At 40.6% G+C, this 22,792-nt stretch overlaps 2 protein-coding genes across 3 annotated transcripts in view; one reads left to right on the top strand and one right to left on the bottom strand.

Annotated features, from left to right (window-relative positions):
* LOC127627676 (EMI domain-containing protein 1-like) overlaps window positions 1–2,246 on the top strand; it is a 109,130-nt gene extending 106,884 nt beyond the window's left edge. Inside the window, exons 15-16 of one of the 2 annotated variants that reach the window (XM_052104166.1) lie at window positions 54–144; window positions 1,472–2,246. In XM_052104166.1, the coding sequence (XP_051960126.1) occupies window positions 54–144; window positions 1,472–1,608 (228 nt within the window). In that variant the 3' untranslated portion in view covers window positions 1,609–2,246. The remainder of the gene's footprint in view (window positions 1–53; window positions 145–1,471) is intronic. The other variant, XM_052104173.1, reaches the window with a different exon arrangement.
* Window positions 2,247–2,383: 137 nt separating this feature from the next.
* LOC127627690 (rhomboid domain-containing protein 3-like) lies at window positions 2,384–22,748 on the bottom strand. Its single transcript, XM_052104186.1, has 5 exons — window positions 22,179–22,748; window positions 6,612–6,995; window positions 6,378–6,507; window positions 5,991–6,242; window positions 2,384–4,830 (listed from the first exon to the last, which is right to left on the bottom strand). The coding sequence occupies exons 1-5, from the start codon at window positions 22,339–22,341 to the stop codon at window positions 4,671–4,673; spliced, it is 1,089 nt and encodes a 362-aa protein (XP_051960146.1). The 5' UTR covers window positions 22,342–22,748; the 3' UTR covers window positions 2,384–4,670.
* Window positions 22,749–22,792: the final 44 nt, after the last annotated feature.

The following is a 22,792-nucleotide window of genomic DNA, read 5'->3' on the forward strand; positions in this document are numbered from 1 at the left end:
TGACCATAAGCCCACCCCCCACCATGATTGTCAAAACTCTTGATCTTTGATAGGACTTTAATTTGAAGAAGTTCCAAGACTTGCAGGCTGACTTAGAGTTGCTGGCTCGCAGGGTGCAGCTGCTGGAGGCGATCATCTGGCCAGGTAATGCCTTGCCTAGCGAGTCAATCTTCTACAACAAGAAGGCCAGAACATAGGAAGGGTTCGCCAATTTTATATACAGGAACAACAAAAGATTCCAAACCTCATTCAGGGCCTGACTCCGGCAGCATTTCCCAGTAGAGTTGTTAGTGCTCTTATTTATTTTTCTTTATAATGTTACACAACCACATAAGTTGTGTGAATACAGGTAAAGTTGGACACCTTTCTTTGGTCATTAAATTAATAACAAACAAAAATCCACTTTACCCATTTTCATCTATTTTGTAGATGCTTTCCTTTCCATAGCAAGTTTCATTACAGAGATGGAGCAACCCGGGTACAGTACTGTTCTTAAAGGCACAGTGATGGCAACCCCAGTAAATCTACAATGCATGAATCACCCCTTCTGAAGTTTGAACCAACAACCTTTAACCACCTATTCGTATAATTGAGGGCCCATCCTTACCCATCAAAACAAAACCATTTTAAAGGGATAGTTCACCCAAAAATTATAATTATCTTGTTATGTATGTCTTATGACGTGACAAGCTCATATTAATTTATTTCTCCTCGGAACACAGATGAAGATTTTAATGAAGGACGTATGGGATGTTTTGTGTATGTGTATGTATGTATGTATGTATGTATTTATATATATATATATATTACACACATACACACACACATTTTAATTTTGACCTGTCAAGAGATCCAACCCATGTTCGATGGAAATTATAATGCCTAAGCAAAACAATGACCTGTTGAAAATACAATATATATATGGCAATATATCCATTTTGCACTATAGTTTTTTTGTTAAAATGTATATTGTATTGGCCAAAAATGTTAATTTTAGTGCATCCCTAATTATCTGGAAAATATTTAGCCTACTTTTTAAGAATGTGAACAGTGTATCTTTTTTTCTACCTAATAACTGAGTAATGTTACATTTATGAACCTGAAGAGAAACATTTAGATTAAACTGAACTGGCAATAATGTCAAATTCGGTAAATATAGTGTTTAACTATGTTACATTTACACATTCTTCTTACTCTGAAATATTCCATGGACCCCCTAGCACCCCCTCGTGGCGCCCTGGGAGTCCCTGACCCCAGTTTGTAAACCTTTGCTCTAGAGTCTAGACAATGCACAGCAGTACCACCGTTCCTCTTCTAAATATTCAACAGATGTCAAATGCAACTGTGATCTGATAAAATGAACTGCATCACTGGACCCTCATTCATCAGTTCTCTGATGCCAGCCATTGTACAAAGTTCTTGGCATAATAGATGCTTAGTTAGTTGCCTGATCTCTCTCTTCCTTCAACAGAACCAGATCTAGGGTCAGGAGATGGTCTGTTTGGCACAACGTCTCCAGACGTCTACCGGATTAAGAGGGCAAGAATGTCATCATTCCGGGTCAACTCACCCTTAATCACTGCTGAGACCAAGGTTCGAGGGAAGTAGTCTTCATATTCCACAAAGTGAAGCCATTGTTTCCATCTAAATTCCATCAACTGTAAATCAGCTGAACTGGCAACACCTAAGCAAGTCCCCTGAAACACATTCTACAGATCCAATAACCAACTGTGATAACTGCTTTGGAATATTCCAATTAATCAAGAAGGGGGAGACACCTCAGGGAAGACCAAATGGTGCTGTATAAATTAACCACCTCTAATGGGACTCCGTAGGTTCCTGGCACCTCTCCTCTGGCAAATTATTTGCACAATGGTTTGCCTTCTTGTTGTGTCACTCTTATGACATAACCAAATGTAAAGAATAAGCCTCAGAAGGAATTCTTCAACCAATTCTAAGATACTCATTTCACATAAAAAAAGGAAATAATTTAGAATATAAAACATGTAAACTGTATTGGTGCTTGTACAACTGTCTAAAAATGTGGGGAAAGAAGGGGAACTTTTGGGCATGAAAATGAACCCCCACAAACACCCCGGTCAATAACTTTTGAAGGGGGGGGGGGCCTTGGAGATAATTGGCCCTGGGGCCTTTGCAAGTCATAATCCATCCCTGAGTCTTTCCAGCTTCTGTTAAGTGCTCGTAGAAACTTCAGCAAATTGTACTGTATGAGGAAAATGCACATATTCATAAAAAAAAAGAAATTCTGCAAAACACCAACCCCTACGCCCCAATGTTGAAAAACTGAAAATCATGTTATGTTTTCTTTTTGACATTAAATGCACTATATAGATAAAGAAACACTTTGTTTTTCAAAGAGGAAGGACAAGTTAAGGACATAAATGTCCAATCTCAACATTTGTAAACTTTAATATCAACCCATTCTCATTCCATATGCGTCCAATTTTGACGCTTGTGCAAAGGAGCCCCTTGGCGTCCTCTTCATGATGCGGTAAGAAACCCCATTGTTTTCAACGAGAAAACTTTGTCGTCAGTTATCAATCTTTGAATATTATTTTGTGTGCTTAACCTCAATGTTTTGTAATACTTGTAAATATATTAGTGTGATATTACATTATAAAATCATATATAATATTTTAGATCCCCTAACCCAACCCCATTTCTAAACCTAACCAATAATCAACAATATAAAATATGAAAGACACTCTGATTTACATTACACTATTTATAGAAACTGAAGGTTTCATCTCAATCATGTGTCATCCTGACTCTACCAGCACATCTCATTCAAAATATACATGTACATTCGTAATTGAGCTGACAATCAGTCACGAGACAAGCGAGAGCCAATGGTAAAATCGCTTGAGTCTCTGACGTCAAAGCCGTTTCACATAAAATTTGTTATAACCAGTGGCGTAGCCAATTAAGGTTTTAGAGATATTTTTACTTCAAATATATTAATAAAACAGTTTTAAAAAATGCGTATATTATAATTTCTGAAAGTGTGAAAGAACTGTTTGAATGCGCTGCTTCTCTGTTGTAAATGAAAATTTGGCTCAAAACAAATTTGGCCAAAAACTTGGCACATCCATTTTTATTGAGGCCCACCCAAAAGTAATTCACTGGCTACACCCTTGGTTATAACAACACTTGTACAGGATGTGTTACAGTGGATGCCGGGTGACTGTGAACGGTGAATAAAAACCTACATTTAGGTTTGCTCTTTACATAAAATGATTGTAAGACTCGGAATACACCTGGAATGAAACAGGATCAGTGCAGGATGTGTAGACAGATAAACAACAGATTAAATATTAACCACAGTGCATACATATTTCAAATGAAATGAAAAGCATACCCCCAACAAGTCACCATGACAAAATTGTACCCCAACGTATAATTAAACGATGTTAAAATTGGAACGCCCATCACGTCAGTCAGTTGACGTCAAAGGTTTCTCATAGAAAAAAACGCACTTGCGCCAAAGGGCACTTTTAGCGTCTGTAGATTGACGTGCTGGTCTCTTGCACATGCTTCAGTCTTTGACGCCTTGGGAGTGAGAACGTGTTGTTAATATAGCTAAATGTAATTGCAATAGAAGAATGCCTCTTTGTTTCTCTCCCTCATAGAAATTGACTGAAACTGTAGCTAGATTCGATTTAATGAAAACATTGTCAGTTGTTTTTTGCTAAAAGATGCCAGTGAGCAGGGGTTTATGTGGTTCTGAATTACATTTTATGATTCTCCTCTACTTTAGATAAACAGTTATTACATAAAAATGTTACATGCAGTAACCCTTTCAAAACAAAGGCGCAATTGCATGAGCTATGGGAGTGTGTCTCTTTTATGTTTCATGGATGTCTTTCCATCACAGCTACATGCACATGCATAGGACTGGATTCCTTCCTCAAGAACTTACTTTCCATGACTGTCTTTGTATTACTATATAAATATTGTTGTTGTATTAATTATTTATAGATGAATATTAGCAGTTGATGTTTTCCTTATACTGTATACCAATTCATGTAACGTCACTTGTATTTTTTTCATTTCAAAACTGTGTGAATTAGTCTCGCCAGTGTGCATTTACCAATTGGTGTTGAAAAAAATAAATAAACTTTGTGTTCCTTTTTAATACAATTCACATTTTCATCAATGAAACAGCTAAACTTTCTGAATGTTTGGTAATATGAGTAATATGGTAATTATGTTACCAAGAAACTAAAATAGGGATCACATACTAACATACGCACATGCTCCTCCTGGCGTGACAATCTACTAATGTGGGTTTAATGACACAATGTCAATGGAGAAGTTTGTTGGATCATAATAAACATCCAAGTCTCATCCATTGGGACAATTTGATCGTGGCTTGGAGTACATTTTCCCATTATTTCAACTTTAACCGTAACAGCTGCCAACACCATAATATAAATATATTAATCTTCCACATCACCCATCATCAACTGGACTCCACCCAAGAGTTATGAAGTAACTGGTTAATGCATAGTAACAGTTAATCTTAATCTCTGCCTTCTAGATCAAGAGCAATGCCATGCTTAACTTGCAAGTAATGTAATGAGATGATCCAAAGTCAGTGCAATTAAACAACTTGGAAAAATTCCATAAATGGTTTGAATATCCAGGAGCTAGTACGATGGTGACTTCTTCCCTTTAGAGATGACCACTGCCTCCTTCCCAATCTGATCATCGATAAGTAAAGAAATAGCTCCATCCAGCTGCCCAGTAGCAGCAAGAGCCACAACAGCTTTTTCTGTAGGAAAACCCATCTTTTCCAGCTGCTGCAACCTGATAGGACAAGAGTTTGTTCTTTAGATGCACAGGCAATAAAGTCAGCATCATACAAGACATCACTATAAATCGCTATATGTTAATAACAAGGTTCCCAACGATTAATGAAATTCCATGACTTTTTCAGTCATTTGTGATTACTGGATACACATCTTAAATTTTTTTTTGATTCAGACTGATTAGTACTCATTGAAATCACAAATCAGCTTGCAAGCAAGTTATACTCTACACAAGAGCAATATCAAGCTGATGAGATCATTTTAATGCAGAGGAATACTACAAAAATATATATATCCACAAAAGACATTTCTATGACATTTAAGATTTAAAAAATTGCAATGACTTTCCAGGCCTGGTAATCACAATTAAAACATTCCCTGACATTTCTGGGTTTTCCAAGACCATTGGAACCCTGTAATGATAAGTCTAGCAAATACAATGGTATCATAAGTCATAAGTGTATAGCATATATTTTTAAGGTATGGTACATCCAAAAATGAAAATTCTCTAATAATTATGCCATCCCAGAAGTGTATAACTTTATTTTTTCTGCTGAACACAAACAAGATATTTAGAAGAATATTTCAGCTCTGTAGGTCACAATGCTAGTGAATCCATAAGACATCAGTGGCTAAATCGATATCTTCAGAAGCAACATAAACAGATCAATATTTAAGTCCTTTTTTACTATACATTTTTTTCCCTTATGGCACTAAGGGAAGGAAGTCCAATAGGGGGTGTCTGAACAGCATTATGCACGAATAATGTGGATAGCCAAAAACAAAAGAATATAAAAGTGGAGATTGATAGTAAATAATGGACTTAAATATTGATCTGTTTCTTACCCACACTTATCATATCACTTCTGAAGATATGGATTTAACCACTGGAGTCATATAGATTACTTTTATGCTGCCTTTATGTGCTTCAAAATTTTGGTAATGATTCACTTGCATTGTGAGGATGTACAGAGCTGAAATATCTTTGTTTTTGTTCAGCAGAGGAAAGAAAATCATACACATCTGGGATGGCAAGTGGGTAAATGATGAGAGAATTTTTACTTTTGGGTGAAATATTGCGTTAAAGACATTTAAAGGTGGTTAAGCTTTAGAGAAACAAATTTGTATATGTTCAAATACAGTATAAACTGCACTAACCGTAATGAGGATACAGAGGACTTGGGCACTTCAACTTTATCCGCACCCTCAGGTGCATCCTGTAGTGATGCTAATATCCCAGCCTTTAGCATCTGCTCCTCTAGCAAATGCACATCTCTTGCCAACAAAGACTCCTCATGCCACTCAGACACAGAATGCTGCCATGGCAGCACATGTGAATGATCTTCCAACTGGGATCTACTGACTGATGGCATGTGTCCCATCCGAGATGGCTCAACACAAGGCTCCGGTCTATTACACAATAAAATAATGCTCAATAATTTAAATAACTTTACTCAAGAGATGCTCCTTAATAAATTGCACTGTATAAGACAAATAAAAGCTTTTAAACTTAAAATAACAATATTCCAAAAAGCTCACAATAACCTTTCTGAAGAACTGACGTAAGATGGCAGGTGTGGATGAGAAGTAACTGGGATGTAGGCCCATTTTGGCAAGCAGACACAACCCCCCCTTCTTTCTAACTGCTGCAATACATCAATGAACTCTTTATTGTCTGTATAATATGTTAAGGATTACACATAATAAACAGACCAGTTCATGGAATTCAATTCATAACAGTTCTTGGATGCCACAAAATAATATCAGTGTAAAGGATACAGTTGAGTCCCAGGCAAATGGCATAAAAGTGCAGCAGGCCTGGAGCACTTGGAAGCAGGAAGAGGTCGAGCAGTAAGAAGAACCAAGGCAAGAACCAGACAGGAACATGACGCAGGACTCTCCTCTGCTTCACCTGGCGACACTGAGCTGTGAACAGGGCCAGATGAGTAGCTGAGTATCCACTGACCCTGCTGGCTTCATCACCGGTGACAAAGAGAAAGAGGGCATAAATGGGAGGTAGAAGCACAGTTGAGAGGAAGGAGAGAGCGAGGAAGACAAAGGTGCCCCATCTTCTCTCCTGACAGGGTCCAAGCCACAACAGCAGGATGATGTTGTAGAGAAAAGAGGTTAACTCCTCATGACGTAAGGCATAGAAGATGAAATCTGTAAATACACAAGGCCATTTCTAACTCAGTTACTTGCATGATATGAATCTGTCTAAAACCTTCAGTTATGTTTAAAAACAATGACAACTTTGATGTTCATGTCATAAATGACCCATATAGAGAACAATTGATTTTCAGTAGATCATCTATTAATTATGAGCATAAAAACTGCCATAAGCTAACCTAAATGCTTTCACACTGAACACTTACATAGTAGAATTTTAACTGGAAAGACCTGGTTACCTATATATGTCAGTCGTGGTATTACATGTGTACAGAAGATATACAGTAAATACTTAGCATTACTGTAAGGATTTACAGTACTTAAAATAAGCTGATACTTGGATTACTTTGAAATTGTGATTGTTTGAATGAAAAACATAAACCCGGTAACAAATAAAACCATATGAACAAATACATTGTCAGCATTGTCAAATCAACACTGTGCAGTTGTACAACTACAAATGTGTGTGCCCTACACATAGTTTTGGCAGTATGTGTAGATGTGTAGTAGAGTAGTGTGTGTATAATATCTGCAAATATTAACCCTATAAAGCTGTGTGTATCATATTTCATACATGATTTTCTAAAGCCTCTACATCATCATTATAAAAACTTTGAAACCCTGTGTATCCAACGTATTAGATGTCTACTGCCTCCTGGTGAACGTTTCTGATCTTCTGGAAGTATATATTTTATGTTTTTTGTTGTGAAATCATTGCTAATTTTGATAAAGTCAAAGCAACAATTATGATAATTATCTCTTTAAGAGATCTTGTGACACTCTTCACTCAAGAAAAGCTTCACAGCAGTATTGAAAGCTAGAGGTAGACCGATATATCGGTTTTACTGATTAATCTGTGACAGAACTATTGTTTATCGGCAAAAATCTATGCCGATAGATTTTATTTTGTTTCATTTGTGTTTACTAGGTCCTCATGGTGCCACGGTTTCTAACCTCAAGCCAGGTGGTGGAGGACAAGTCTCAGTTGCCTCCCCTTCTGAGACAGTCAATATGCGCATTTTATCACAACATGTTTAGGCGAGTGACTCTACCCTCCCTAGCAACCGGGCCAATTTGGTTGCTTAGGAGACCTGGCTGGAGTCACTAAGCACACCCTGGATTCGAACTCGTGACTGCATGGGTGGTAGTCAGTGTCAATACTCACTGAGCTACCCAGGCTCCTTGTAATAATGTATTTCAATGTTAATAAAGGTTATTATAAAGGAATATCTATGGTTCACAGTGAAGAAAGTATGTGTATTCTGAAATATCAGCAAAACAAGTTTAAACTTGGTTCAGTGAGCCTGTATAATTATGTCGGACATGTAATAGGTTGATGAACACACATCCTCACATGTTTAACACACTTCTAAAGCTTAAGAAATGTTATACATTAAAATTAAAAACTACCACTAGACATGCAACGTGTATCTTTACTGCTTAAATTATTAACCCACATACAATAACTAATAATAGTCTTACTTCAGTATGATCATATTCCATATCAAAACTTAATAACATCCATTTCGATTGAACAAAATTATTTACTGCATTCAAAATAAATGCAAAGATATCATTTTCACAGTATGACATTATTTTTATTCACTTATCCTTTCACAAACAGTAGTCCATGTTCTGCGGTGGTGGAGACCGGATCTCTTTCTTCTGCTATATTATATACCGTAGTGGTCTTGATTATATAAGATCATTGTTAGATCATATTTGACCTCATATTTCTCACAGCTACAGCACTTTGAAAATTAAAAGTTTGCGTGATTTCTTCGTAAAGAAGTTCATATCCACCAACAGCTGCTGCGGGTCAGTTGTGTCTAATAGAGCTGATAACAATGATAGTGACCCGTGAAGTTTCATCATTTCTGTAAAATCCTGTGTTTTTCCTGAAAAAACCCTAATCTCCAATAATCTGTTGAAAATGGGGTGTTTCATCCCCAAAAACAGCATTTTGGGCAGTTTCAGCGCAATTTGAGCGAACCGCCCATAGACAGCAGTTCTTTTCTGGGTAATCAAAATAACCAGAACAAAGAACGTTTGTTTATAAACAGTAACTTGATCTATAGGAAGAGTGGAGCTGATGTTTTCTGAAATTTGGATAGTGCTTCATGAAGGGCAAAGGGCGTATATCAGTGCTGCACAGATATTTTTCCCATAACGTTCTTGCCACTAGGTAGAAACTCTTCCATGGCCCTGTACTGGGTCGCAACACGGGAGTTGGGGACCTCTGTACAAGACCTAGTTGAAACCTTTCTACAGTAATGGCAATTCCAGCTACGAGGCTGTCTGCAATAAAAGCGGGCACGCAAACACCATTCCTCCAAATTTTCTGACTGAGGGGCAAAGAGCGCATCACTCGCACCTCTAAGAACTCTGAGTCTTGTAGTGCTGCCAGCTTATGCAATATCTCGTTCCCCTCGTCTCAAGGAACCAAAGTTACGTACGAAACCAAGATGTTCTCTTACGACTCAGTACACTTGACATTGCGTCACTAAGCTGACGCATATGGGGAATAGATTCCAATCATGCCGCATTACAGGACATAACCTTCCAGAGAGGAAACATGACGCTCATATATATATGAACTATGGTCATATAGTATGAATTAACCCTTTCACGAACCCAGTCATAAAGGACGTTTATTTATAATGAAGTGCCTGTAACTTTGGGAGCACAACGGTCTTAAAAAGAGGGGCATTGTGGGAAGGCCAACCAGTTGGAGTGGAAAAAAAGGAAATGACGTGCTGTACAAAAAAGTTGATGCAAAATCCAAAATGGTGTTTTATTGGAGAGTGCTAAAATATTTACAGTGCATGAGAAACAAAAATAAATAAAAACTGTACAAAACGGAAAGAAAACAGCAACAATGTGCTAATTTTGGCTAAACCAAATGGCCCAACGTTCGCAACACTGCTTACTATACAAGTTCACAATCAAAAAACTGCTATCCTTTAAGCCAGCAAGCTTATTTATAGGCTGAAGCCCCGCCTATAGGGCATACCAACCAGAGGTACAAAACTAAAACGTTTGTAACAATCAATTTAAATAATATAAACACCCAACACAACACTTAAACCTTCCAAACAGCTAAAACAACAACCATTAACAGAAAAAGGGTTTAACAACAAAGTATATGACAAACACAACTGTTTCCAAATCCCCCCTCCTCTGACATCACACCCAAAATGGTATCTTCCACAGGAAGTGATGTGGCTGTTGCTTTAAAAAACAGTTTAACCTGGATTATGGGTTTGGTTGTGCAGAGTGTGAACCGGGAAGTTTAACTGCAATAAGGTTTGTGGAAAATATGTGGGAAAATAAAGGTAATTATCATATAAATTATTGCGTGTTCTGGCATTCTGTTCATTTAGGAAAATAATGACAAAACTATAAAGAGTTGCAAACTTTAACAAAACACAGCAGTGACAAACTTTGGACTAAACAAAGCAAAAGATCCATAACACGTTCCTGATGTGTACACAGATGTAAATATTGCCGGCAATGCACAGTATCCGTGAAATGGGTGTATGTTTGTAAGTCCAAGTTTATAGAGTCACTAGGTTAACCTGTGACATTTCTCCCCCCTTCCTCAGACACCTGAGGTGTCCTAGAGAGATAATCTGCTGTACAATTTTGTGATCCAGCTTTGTACAAAATTTCAAAGTCAAATGGCTGGATGGCTAAAAACCATCTCGTGATACGAGCATTGGTGTCTCTCATACGGCCCAACCAGGCCAATGCTCTGTGATCAGTCTCAAGTGTGAATTTGCGTCCCACCAGGTTATATCGTAAAGCGTCCAATGCCCATTTAATTGCCAGACACTCCTTCTCTACTGTGGAATACCTGGATTCACGGGGAAGGAGCTTCCTGCTGATGTAGGCAATTGGTTGGAGCTGACCTTGACCTTCTTGAAGCAGTACAGCCCCAATACCATTCTCATAAGCATCAGTCTGCACAGTGAAAGTCTTTTCCAAGTCGGGAGTCTGTAAAACAGGCTCTGTGCATAAGGAATCCTTTAGGTCCTGGAAAGCCCTCTCACAGTCCTGAGTCCAGTTAACTTTATTTGGCTTGTCTTTTTTAGTTAAATCAGTTAGGGTAACAGCTAGTTCAGAGAAGTTTGGGATAAAACGCCTGTACCACCCCACAAGTCCAAGGAAAGAACGGACCTGTTTCTTGGTCACTGGCCGTTCTGCATTCTTGATGGCCTCCACTTTCCCCACCTGTGGACGTATTACTCCATGACCCAGCACATACCCTAGGTATTGTGTCTCAGTCCTGGCTAAGGTACATTTGTCTGCGCGGATGGTTAGACCAGCATTCTTAATTCTCAGTAGCACGTCCTTCAGATGACCCATATGCTCCTGCCAAGTTTGGCTATAGATGATTATGTCATCTAAGTATGCAGCAGCAAACTTCTCAGTTCCCGGAGGATCTGGTCCATCATCCTTTGGAAAGTAGCCGGAGCTCCGTGAAGCCCAAAGGGAAGGACACGGAACTGAAAATGTCCAAAGGGTGTTTTAAATGCGGTCACCTCCTTGCTCTCTGAACTTAATGGAACCTGCCAATATCCCTTGCAGAGGTCAAGTGTGGTGAGATACTTCGCTCTTCCAAGACTCTCCACTACTTCATCCACTCTTGGCATGGGATACGGGTCAAATTTGCTCACACTATTGAGCTTACGGAAATCCAGACAGAATCTAAGACTGCCATCCTTCTTAGGCACTAGGACAATGAGATTGCTCCATTCACTGGTTGAAGGTTCAATAACACCAAGGCTCTGCATGGTCTCCAACTCCTCCTTCATAACTGGTAGAAGTCTTTCTGGGACCCGGTATATTGGCTGATGAATGGGTTTGGAATCTTTGAGAGTAATGTGATGGTGGATAACGTTTGTTCTGCCAGGTGTCTCCATAAATAATTGGGCTGGGATGCATTGTAAAAGTTCCAGCTTTTGACCATCTTCCAGGTGCTCAAAGTTCAGCTGACTGTTCCCCTGACGACCAGGCAGGTATTGTTCCTCTATTTCCTCCTCTCCCTCCACGGATCTCACGAACAAAGCATTTGTGGTTCCCGGTACTTCCTCAGACGTAGATTCTGGTTGTGTAGAACGAGCATACCACTTCTTCAACATGTTAACATGGAAGATTTGCAAGGGATGGGTCCTGGATAGGATCTCTATCTCATATGTCACAGGACCCACTTTCCGCTTTATTTGGTAGGGGCCCTGCCACTTAGCCAGCAGGTTATGCTCACTCGTTTGTAACAACAACAAGACCTTCTCACCTGGCTCAAATGTACGGAATCTGGCTGTTCGGTCGTACCACTCTTTTTGTCGTTTTTGAGACTGCAGGAGATTTTCTTGTGCAAGGGCTGTTGTCTTCTGCAGATGCTCGCTCATCTTCAGTATGTAAGAGAGAATGTTTTTCTTATCTGGTTTATCAGTGGCCTCCCAACTCTCCCTCAATACATCCAGAGGCCCTCTGACATGGTGAGCATACAGCAGTTCAAATGGCGAGAACCCTGTAGATGCATGAGGCACCTCCCTATATGCAAACAGGAGGAATGGAAGCCACTTGTCCCAGTCCTTGCCAGTGTCAGAAACATATTTCTTCAGCATGGTTTTCAAGGTCTGGTTGAAACGTTCAACAAGACCATCAGTCTGAGGATGGTAAGGGGTGGTTCAGTACTCTCTTTATGCCCAGCAATTGATATAATTTTTGTAGGGTGTGGCTCATGAAGTTTGAACCCTGATCTGTAAGCACTTCCTGAGGTATGCCAACCTGAGAGAAAAATCGTAGGAGTACAGTGGCTATTTGCTTAGCTGTGACCTCTCGTAATGGATATGCCTCAGGGTACCTGGTAGCGTGATCGCAAATAACCAAGATAAATCTGTTCCCTCTCTGACTCTTTTCCACAGGCCCAACTACGTCAACTCCTATTAAGCTAAAAGGAGTGTCAACTACAGGAAGTGGTATAAGGGGTGCGTAGGCAGGAGTACGGCCAGTAGTGAGCTGGCATTCTGGACAAGATTTACAGAACTCCTTAACCTCACTGTACATCTTTGGCCAGTAAAATCTTTTTGCAATTCGCATTCATGTATTCATAAAAGCCAAGTGACCTGACCAGGGAATAGAATGCCCAAGTTCTAATACCTCCTTCCTGTATGCCTTAAGTACTACCAGCTGCAGTCCGTCTTCCTTACTCTGTCGGTACAAAATACAATTTTGTACCACAAAAGTCTCACCGAGCAAAGACACAACACCCTCAGTCTCCTCAGCCTGGTTTAAACATTCAGTCAAGGTTGAGTTCTCACGCTGAAGTTGGGCTAGACTACCTGGGACAACTAAGTCTGCTTCAGTGAGTTCGGGTTCTTCTGCCCCTTCTTCAGCTTCCTCTGAAGTTTCCAACAACCCCTCAACCCACTCCCTGCGTTTCTGCAGCCTTTCCTGCTCTGTAGGCCGTGACTCACCTAAACTAGTCTCCGAGCTGAAGGGCATTTCTCGCAGTGTGTCTGATGTTATTTCTTGGGGCTGTGGAACCTGAGTAAGCTGCTTTGCTTGGGCTCTCATGACAACACCACACCATACAGTCTCTTGCACCAATTCCGCTAGTACAGGGAAGTCAGTACCTAACAGTACAGGATAGGGCAGCTTGGTAGCAACACCCACATTCATCAGATATGACTGATTACAGACCTCAATATAAACCTCAGCAGTAGGTAACTCAGTGCTATCCCCATGCACACAACAAACTGTTACCGCATCTCCTTCACTCCAGGAATCTCTGGGTATATATTGGGCCTGTACCAGAGTATGGAAACAACCTGTGTCCACCAATGCTGGAAGGGGTTTACATTTAACAGTACAGTGATGACTGGCTCCCGATCGGTCTGTGTTCTTAACTGTTCTGGCTGCGGCATATAACAAAGACCAGTTGTCTTAGGCTTTTTGAGTGGGCAAAAGGGCCTAGTATGACCTGGCTCACCACAGTTATAACATACAACAATCTCTCCCTTAACTGTTGGCTGGGGCATTGTGGCTAATGGGGGTTTAGAATGAATGAGCTTAAACATTTTAGGGCCACTTTGAGAGTTTGAACCCACCCCAAACCCATCAGACTTACCCTTCGAAGAGTGGAGGATGCCAGCATATCCAGTGGTTCCAGGTCTCTTTCGTGCAGCAATGTAGGCCTCAACCAATGTTGCAGCTTCTGCAGCGGTGTCAGGATCTCTTTCCTTTACCCAAGTCCTCACCTCAGGGTATAACACTCGCAGGAACTGCTCCAACACAAGTGACTCCATAATGTCCCTCTTACTACTTTGCTCAAAGTGTACCCATTTGGAGAACAAGTCCTTCAGTCGGATATAGAGTTCCGTAGGGGTCTCATCGGCAGGGGTACTAAGGGACCGGAATCTTAACCGGTATGTCTCTGCACCGATTTCATATTTTTTTAGAATTGCAGCTTTCACTTGGTCATAGTCTCTGGTTTGTGAGGGATTCATAGCCACAAAAAGCACTTCGGGCCTTGCCAGTTAGCAAGGGAATAAGACGAACGGCCCAGTCGCCCCTTGACCACTGATACACCTCTGCAAGTCTTTCAAAAGTTGTAAGGTAGTGTTCAATATCATCACTGTCCTCCAGCTTGGCTATTCGAGGTTCATGGTCTATCACCCGCTTTGCAGCTCCTTCCGAAGCTCCATGTCTTGTCCGCTCCATGTCTAGCTGCATTTGGGTGACCTGGTGGCTGAGGACCTTGTAATTTTGTTCACGGCGAGAAGTCTCTCTCTCCTGCCTTTCATCCCGGTCCTTTTGATACTGCATGAATGACTGAAACATTTGTGCCAGCACTGTGATGGCAGCATCTCCCCCAGTGGCTGGGATTTCCACAGGCAGCAATCTCTCCTCGGCAACACCTCCAACAACAACTTGGTCCATTACTGCATCTGTGCCCTCTTCAGGCTGACCCCTCGTTTTGGGTGGCATGTCAGCAGGGCATTACCTTATGCAGGCACGTCACTCACTGGTGGGAGGATCCCACTTCTGACACCATATGTGGGAAGGCCAAACAGTTGGAGTGGAAAAAAAGGAAATGACGTGCTGTACAAAAAAGTTGATGCAAAATCCAAAATGGTGTTTTATTGGAGAGTGCTAAAATATTTACAGTGCAGGAGAAACAAAAATAAATAAAAACTGTACAAAACGGAAAGAAAACAGCAACAATGTGCTAATTTTGGCTAAACCAAATGGCCCAACGTTCGCAACACTGCTTACTATACAAGTTCACAATCAAAAAACTGCTATCCTTTAAGCCAGCAAGCTTATTTATAGGCTGAAGCCCCGCCTATAGGGCATACCAACCAGAGGTACAAAACTAAAACGTTTGTAACAATCAATTTAAATAATATAAACACCCAACACAACACTTAAACCTTACAAACAGCTAAAACAACAACCATTAACAGAAAAAGGGTTTAACAACAAAGTATATGACAAACACAACTGTTTCCAAATCCCCCCTCCTCTGACATCACACCCAAAATGGTATCTTCCCCAGGAAGTGATGTGGCTGTTGCTTTAAAAAACAGTTTAACCTGGATTATGGGTTTGGTTGTGCAGAGTGTGAACCGGGAAGTTTAACTGCAATAAGGTTTGTGGAAAATAAAGGTAATTATCATATAAATTATTGCGTGTTCTGGCATTCTATTCATTTAGGAAAATAATGACAAACTTTAAGAAAAACTATAAAGAGTTGCAAACTTTAACAAAACACAGCAGTGACAAACTTTGGACTAAACAAAGCAAAAGATCCATAACACGTTCCTGATGTGTACACAGATGTAAATATTGCCGGCAATGCACAGTATCCGTGAAATGGGTGTATGTTTGTAAGTCCAAGTTTATAGAGTCACTAGGTTAACCTGTGACAGGCATAAGTATATATTTGGCCAATAAAATGGCAAGCACACTAGACAAATTGTTTTGAGAGAGATGTTATGTCTAGGCTGCAAAACATTGTGAATGTGTCTTGAGAAGACTATCCTGCTGCAAAACATAATAATTGTAAGGACACACTGTTCGTCCATGCCCGTGAAGAGGCCAGTGAGCCCTGTGTCCATTCACTCTTAAGAAATTAAAAAATTTTAGGTATGGGGCAGTTCACTGGGGCTTTGCCTTGTGAAAAGCACCAATTAGAGAACACACTCCATTTCAGTCTGCAAAGGCATCTCGTGGATGGCGCTCTAGCCTGTAATATGGTGTTCATAGTTAAGGATGGGAAAGCAGGAGGTGGGAACCGGCTGAACATTAAAAATTATATTTAAAAAGAACTTAAACAAAATGCACGCATGGCTCTCTCTCCCGAACTGTTGCATTCTGCCGCATTTATCCCTCTCCACGGCTGATTAGCCCAAATGGGGGCCGTGCGTGCATAGTCCTTAGAACAGCGAGGGTACCTCAACACCAGCTCCATAACCAATATCATATAACCCAGCAGCGTCTCTACTTTCTGCAAAGGCTGTGAAATGCTCATCTCCCACCCCCCATCCTCACCACATTCTACAGAGGGACTATCGAGAGCATACTGACTAGCTGCATCACTGCCTGGTTTGGAAATTGCACCGTTTCGGATCACAAGACACTCCAGAAGATAGCGAGGACAGCTGAGAAGATCATCGGGGTCTCCCTTCCCTCCATCAAAGACTTTTACACCACACGCTGCATCCGCAAAGCCACCAGCATTGTGGATGATCCCACACACCCCTTACACAAACTCTTCACCGTCCTGCCGTCTGGCAAAAGGTACCGACGCATCCGGGCCCTAACAGCCAGGCTGTGTAACAGTTTCTTCCCCAAAGCCATCAGACAACTCAACACTCAGAGACTGGTCTGAAAACACACACACTCAACTGAACACCATCCAACTCCCTTTGCAATTTTGCACATTTCTGCATTATCTACCTGAATTTGTTTGCTGCTACTGTATTCATAAAATATTGTACTTAATTTTTTGTCACTTCTATCTGGCCCAATAACTGATATGTCCATATAGGCAAGGCAAGTTTATTTATATAGCACATTTCATACACAATGGTAATTCAAAGTGCTTTACATAGAAGAGATTAAAATAAGAATAATTGAAACAGTTTAGAATAAAATAAAATAAAATACAGTACAAACAGTCGGACACACAGTGGCACAGTGCTCATTCAGTAAATGCACAGCTAAACAGATGTGTTTTGAGTCTGGATTTGAATGTGACTACTGTAGGAGCGCATCTGATCTCTTCTGGAAGCTGGTTCCAGCTGCGGCTGGCATAATAGCTAAAAGCAGACTCTCCTTGCTTAGAGTGAACCCTTGGTATTTCTAGCTGATGTGATCCTAATGATCTGAGTGATCTGTTGAGTTTATATTCAGTGAGCATATCTGCAATATATTGAGGTCCTAGCCCATTGAGTGATTTATATACCAGTAATAATACTTTAAAATCAATCCTAAATGTAACTGGGAGCCAGTGTAAAGACCTGAGGACTGGTGTGATATGTTCATATTTTCTGGTTCTGCTCAGAATCCTGGCAGCAGCGTTCTGTATGAGCTGCAACTGTCTTATGGTCTTTTTGGGAAGGCCAGTGAGGAGTCCATTACAATAATCCACCCTGCTGGTGATGAAAGCATGCACAGGTTTCTCTAGGTCTTGACTGGAAACAAAGCACCTAATTCTTGCAATATTTTTCAGATGATAGTATGCTGATTTAGTTATTGCTTTGACATGACTACTGAAACTAAGGTCTGACTCTTAGAGACACACGAAGATTCCTGACTTGATTTTTAGTTGTTTGACCCCTAGCGTCAAGGTATGCATTCACCTTGAGAACGTCATCTTTGTTTCCAAACACAATGACTTCAGTTTTGTCTTTGTTTAACTGAAGAAAGTTGTATATAGTATAAGCTTATCTGCTGAATACTATGTCATAGTATGTTATGTTTCCATTCACAGCATTTTCTATTAAATTGTAATATCTTTTTGCATTACCCGTTTTATCTTACAATTTCACACTAGAAATATGAACTGGTCAGACTGCACTGTCTCTTACTGTGCCTATTGTCCTGTTTCAGCAATTATAACTATTGTCTTCCCCATGGTCCACTTTATTGAGAAGAGTGGAATCGCTGTCCGAGCAAGCTGAAGCTGCGGTCACACTGCCAGCTACTTTGGCATGTCACCAGTGGCTGGCGGTTAGGTCACTAGTGAAATGTATGGTGTCTAAACGGCACGGTTTCTTTACAATTAATATTATTATTATAAAAATATTAGGATCAAGTGAGCTCTATCATCTTCTCTCCTATTGGCTTTCGCTCCTGAAATGTGCTCTTCTTTTGCATAAAATAAAACATTTCTCAACTTTGTTGCATCGCCAACTTTCGGCATCGCTTGTGCTGCTGGAAGTCGCCAGCTCTCATCTAGCGCCTTGCATGGCAGCTCTGCCGCCATTGGTGTATGAGTGTGAATGGGTGATTGGGACACAGTGTATAGCTCTTTGTTAACCTCTAAGGTTAAAAAAAAAGCGCTATATACAGTCAGGTCCATAAATATTGGGACATCGACACAATTCTAATCTTTTTGGCTCTATACACCACCACAATGGATTTGAAATGAAACGAACAAGATTTGCTTTAACTGCAGACTTTCAGCTTTAATTTGAGGGCATTTACAGTTTGTATATGTGCCTCCCACTTTTTAAGGGACCAAAAGTAATGGGACAATTGGCTGCTCAGCTGTTCCATGGCCAGATGTGTGTTATTCCCTCATTATCCCATTTACAAGGAGCAGATAAAAGGTCCAGAGTTCATTTCAAGTGTGCTATTAGCATTTGGAATCTGTTGCTGTCAACTCTCAATATGAGATCTAAAGAGCTGTCACTATCAGTGAAGCAAGCCATCATTAGGCTGAAAAATCAAAACAAACCCATCAGAGAGATAGCAAAAACATTAGGTGTGGCCAAATCAACTGTTTGGAACATTCTTAAAAAGAAAGATCGCACCGGTGAGCTCAGCAACACCAAAAGACCCGGAAGACCACGGAAAACAACTGTGGTGGATGACCGAAGAATTCTTTCCCTGGTGAAGAAAATACCCTTCACAACAGTTGGCCAGATCAAGAACACTCTCCAGGAGGTAGGTGTATGTGTGTCAAAGTCAACAATCAAGAGAAGACTTCACCAGAGTGAATACAGAGGGTTCACCACAAGATGTAAACCATTGGTGAGCCTCAAAAACAGGAAGGCCAGATTAGAGTTTGCCAAACAACATCTAAAAAAGCCTTCGCAGTTCTGGAACAACATCCTATGGACAGATGAGACAAAGATCAACTTGTACCAGAGTGATGGGAAGAGAAGAGTATGGAGAAGGAAAGGAACTGCTCATGATCCAAAGCCTACCACCTCATCAGTGAAGCATGGTGGTGGTAGTGTCATGGCGTGGGCATGTATGGCTGCCAATGGAACTGGTTCTCTTGTATTTATTGATGATGTGACTGCTGACAAAAGCAGCAGGATGAATTCTGAAGTGTTTCGGGCTATATTATCTGCTCATATTCAGCCAAATGCTTCAGAACTCATTGGACAGCGCTTCACAGTACAGATGGACAATGACCCGAAGCATACTGCGAAAGCAACCAAAGAGTTTTTTAAGGGAAAGAAGTGGAATGTTATGCAATGGCCAAGTCAATCACCTGACCTGAATCCGATTGAGCATGCATTTCACTTGCTGAAGACAAAACTGAATTGAAAATGCCCCAAGAACAAGCAGGAACTGAAGACAGTTGCAGTAGAGGCCTGGCAGAGCATCACCAGGGATGAAACCCAGCGTCTGGTGATGCCTATGCGTTCCAGACTTCAGGCTTCAGACTGCAAAGGATTTGCAACCAAGTATTAAAAAGTGAAAGTTTGATTTACGATTGTTAATCTGTCCCATTACTTTTGGTCCCTTAAAAAGTTTGAGGCACATATACAAACTGTTGTAATTCCTACACCGTTCACCTGATTTGGATGTAAATACCCTCAAATTAAAGCTGAAAGTCTGCAGTTAAAGCACATCTTGTTCGTTTCATTTCAAATCCATTGTGGTGGTGTATAGAGCCAAAAAGATTAGAATTGTGTCGATGTCCCAATATTTATGGACCTGTAAGCGCAGACCATTTACCATTTGTTTTGTCGCTGCGTGTAACTGTCAGTGTGAACGCAGCTTGAATAGGACACGTGCCAGGATTTTGTCAGTTCATTATAAACTCCCGGGGAGTGCGGGGCAGATCCAGTGTTGCCAACTTAGCGACTTAGTCGCTAGATTTAGGGACTTTTCAGACCTCTTTAGCGACGTTTATTCAAAAAAGCAACTAGCGACAAATCTAGCGACTTTTTGGACAAACCTTAGCTACTTCCGTAGAAGAAAGTTGCCAATACTGCTAGGCGAGCGCATGGTCTTGCTTTCCTGCTCGGACTCGGAGGCACACCTCCGAAGCAAGAAGGCGGAGCAGCACAATCAGTTGACCGCACGGGAGCTGACATAGACGTGAATGAGCTGCGCTTGTGCACCAGCGTTGTCAAGGACCAATCACGAATCTGCATTGTTTGCTCCCCTTTAGTTTTACATTTAAAAAGTTTAATTTCACTGTTTATTTTTATTCTTTTCATGCACTTAATCACAAGATTTTTAGATGGTTGTTCATTCCCGTTTCTGAATTCAGACACTTACTTAGTCAACTCTGTACATTGTACTTTATTCAAATATGTAACAAATTTTACATTTTGCTACATTTGTATAGAGGGAATTAACAGGGTATTACAATATGTACGGTAAGCACAGAGAAGCAAACACATGTAAAGGGCGGACACTATGTAAACTGCAAATGAGACGCAGTGTCACAAATATGTTAATTAGCGTATGACATCATGTAGCGACTTTTCGAGCAGGCTTAAGGTGGGTACACACTGCCAGCGACATCGCGTGCGACAGCGACTCAATATCATTCATTTTCAATGCGAGCACAGCGACTTCCGGCGACACGAGCTGTCGCGACCGTTGGCGCTAGATGTGGGCGTGTCCAGCAACGCGACAAAGTTGAGAAAAGTTCAACTTTGGCGCGACTAACGGAAGCGACAGCCAATAGGAGAGACCACGGGAGAGCTCACGTGATCCTTCTCTCTCTCTCTCAGCTCCTGCAGTAACGGAAAGATGGATGAAAGGCTAATTCTTGCTGTTAGAAATTTTCCAGTGCTCTATGATATGTCTCTTCCCACGTACAAGGACATTTTTAAGAAAAATACTGCGTGGAAAGGTGTATCTGAGATCGCGGGGATTGTATGGACCCAGACAGAACGGCATTTGCATTTTCGCCGCAGATAAACAGCCGTTCTGGCAAACAGCACGCCTGGTTTCTCATTCATCTTTGATATAAAGAATTTTATGTACTGATTCCATTTATATTTAGTCTTTTCCCTCCAAAATGTTTGTTTTTAGTGGCAAGAAAAGAGATTCGCTGTCAACAGCAATGGAATGACATCCGTGAATGTCATTTATAAACGTTACTAGGCAACCAGTAGTGGGAACACCCACTAGCGACTTCACCGCCAGCCACTGGCGACCTGCAGCGATAAAGTCGCTGGCAGTGTGTACGCACCTTTAAGCTACTTTCCATTGAAACTAGTTGGCAACACTGGGCAGATCTGCGGAATACAGTCTCTTGAGGGGAAGGGGTGGCAATGTCATCCACTGACCGCCAGATGCGGTGAGAGACAAACACCAAAGCCAAAACTAGAATTGGCGTTATTGTAGAAAGGTTTCAACTAGGTCGTGTAGAAGAACACTCCTCATATGCCTCAGCTCAGTTACGCAAAGTCAAGTGTACTGAGTCCGAAGGGAACCAGCATACCAGCATTATTTACCCCCGGTCAGATTTGAGACAAACATAAAAGTAGGAGATAAAAAAAGTTTGACATTCCATAAATATAAACAAATATAAAAGCCTAAAAAAAAAAAAATTTTTTTTTTTCATATTCATTTAGTCAATGTTGAGGACAACCCAAAGGCATTTTACCCCTAACCGTAAACGGATCAAATATGACCCAAACATAACATGAGGATTAAAAAGTATGTGATTCGTGAATTGCTTACCATAAAATCCAGGAAATTCGCCGCCTGGTCCTAAACTTAGGCTGGCGTGAATTCCAGAGAGCCAAGTCGACAAAATGAAAAAGAATATTAAAAATGTACCACTACAAAATCCTGGATGGTTGGAACCACACCAAATCCATCCCGAAAAGAGATGATCGAGCATTGTAAACAAAAGGATGCATCAGCTGATGGGTTGCTATTACGGAAAGCATCAATCTAGATTTGTATTGCAAGTGGATGACATGCATTCACGATTCAAATATTAAACATTCTTCTGCGCTTCACCGCATTATCCAGCTTTCGCGAGCATCACGAGCTATGTTTGGTAAATAAGGTTAACCAATAGTGTGTTATATTTAATAATACATAGCACAAACACATACAAGTTACCAATGTAATTTAACTACCTTTTTATTTCGACAGTGAACAACTTCCTGCTGCAGGCAAGCGCATTGAGAGAGCCTTAGGACTAACTTATTTTTTGGGGGAATACGTTATAAATGTGTTTTTATTAAGTAACGATAATTTAACTGTTATTAAATTGTGTACTGTTTAATTTAGTTAACTATACACGTCACCAGACATATAAGCTCTAGGCAGTTACAATCACATAT

This window comes from Xyrauchen texanus, chromosome 3 (genome assembly GCF_025860055.1).
Source record: "Xyrauchen texanus isolate HMW12.3.18 chromosome 3, RBS_HiC_50CHRs, whole genome shotgun sequence".
Taxonomy (NCBI): domain Eukaryota; kingdom Metazoa; phylum Chordata; class Actinopteri; order Cypriniformes; family Catostomidae; genus Xyrauchen; species Xyrauchen texanus.

Bases quoted from the DNA above. Each gene is read 5' to 3' on its own strand.
- LOC127627690 (XM_052104186.1), bottom strand. From the start codon at position 22,341: ATGCTCGATCATCTCTTTTCGGGATGGATTTGGTGTGGTTCCAACCAT. The intron at 6,996-22,178 runs GTAAGCAATTCA...GTGTATTTACAG, and splicing joins CGAATTTCCTGGATTTTATG to ATTTCATCTTCTATGCCTTA. The intron at 6,508-6,611 runs GTATCCTTTACA...CATATTATACAG, and splicing joins CATTTGCCTGGGACTCAACT to ACAATAAAGAGTTCATTGAT.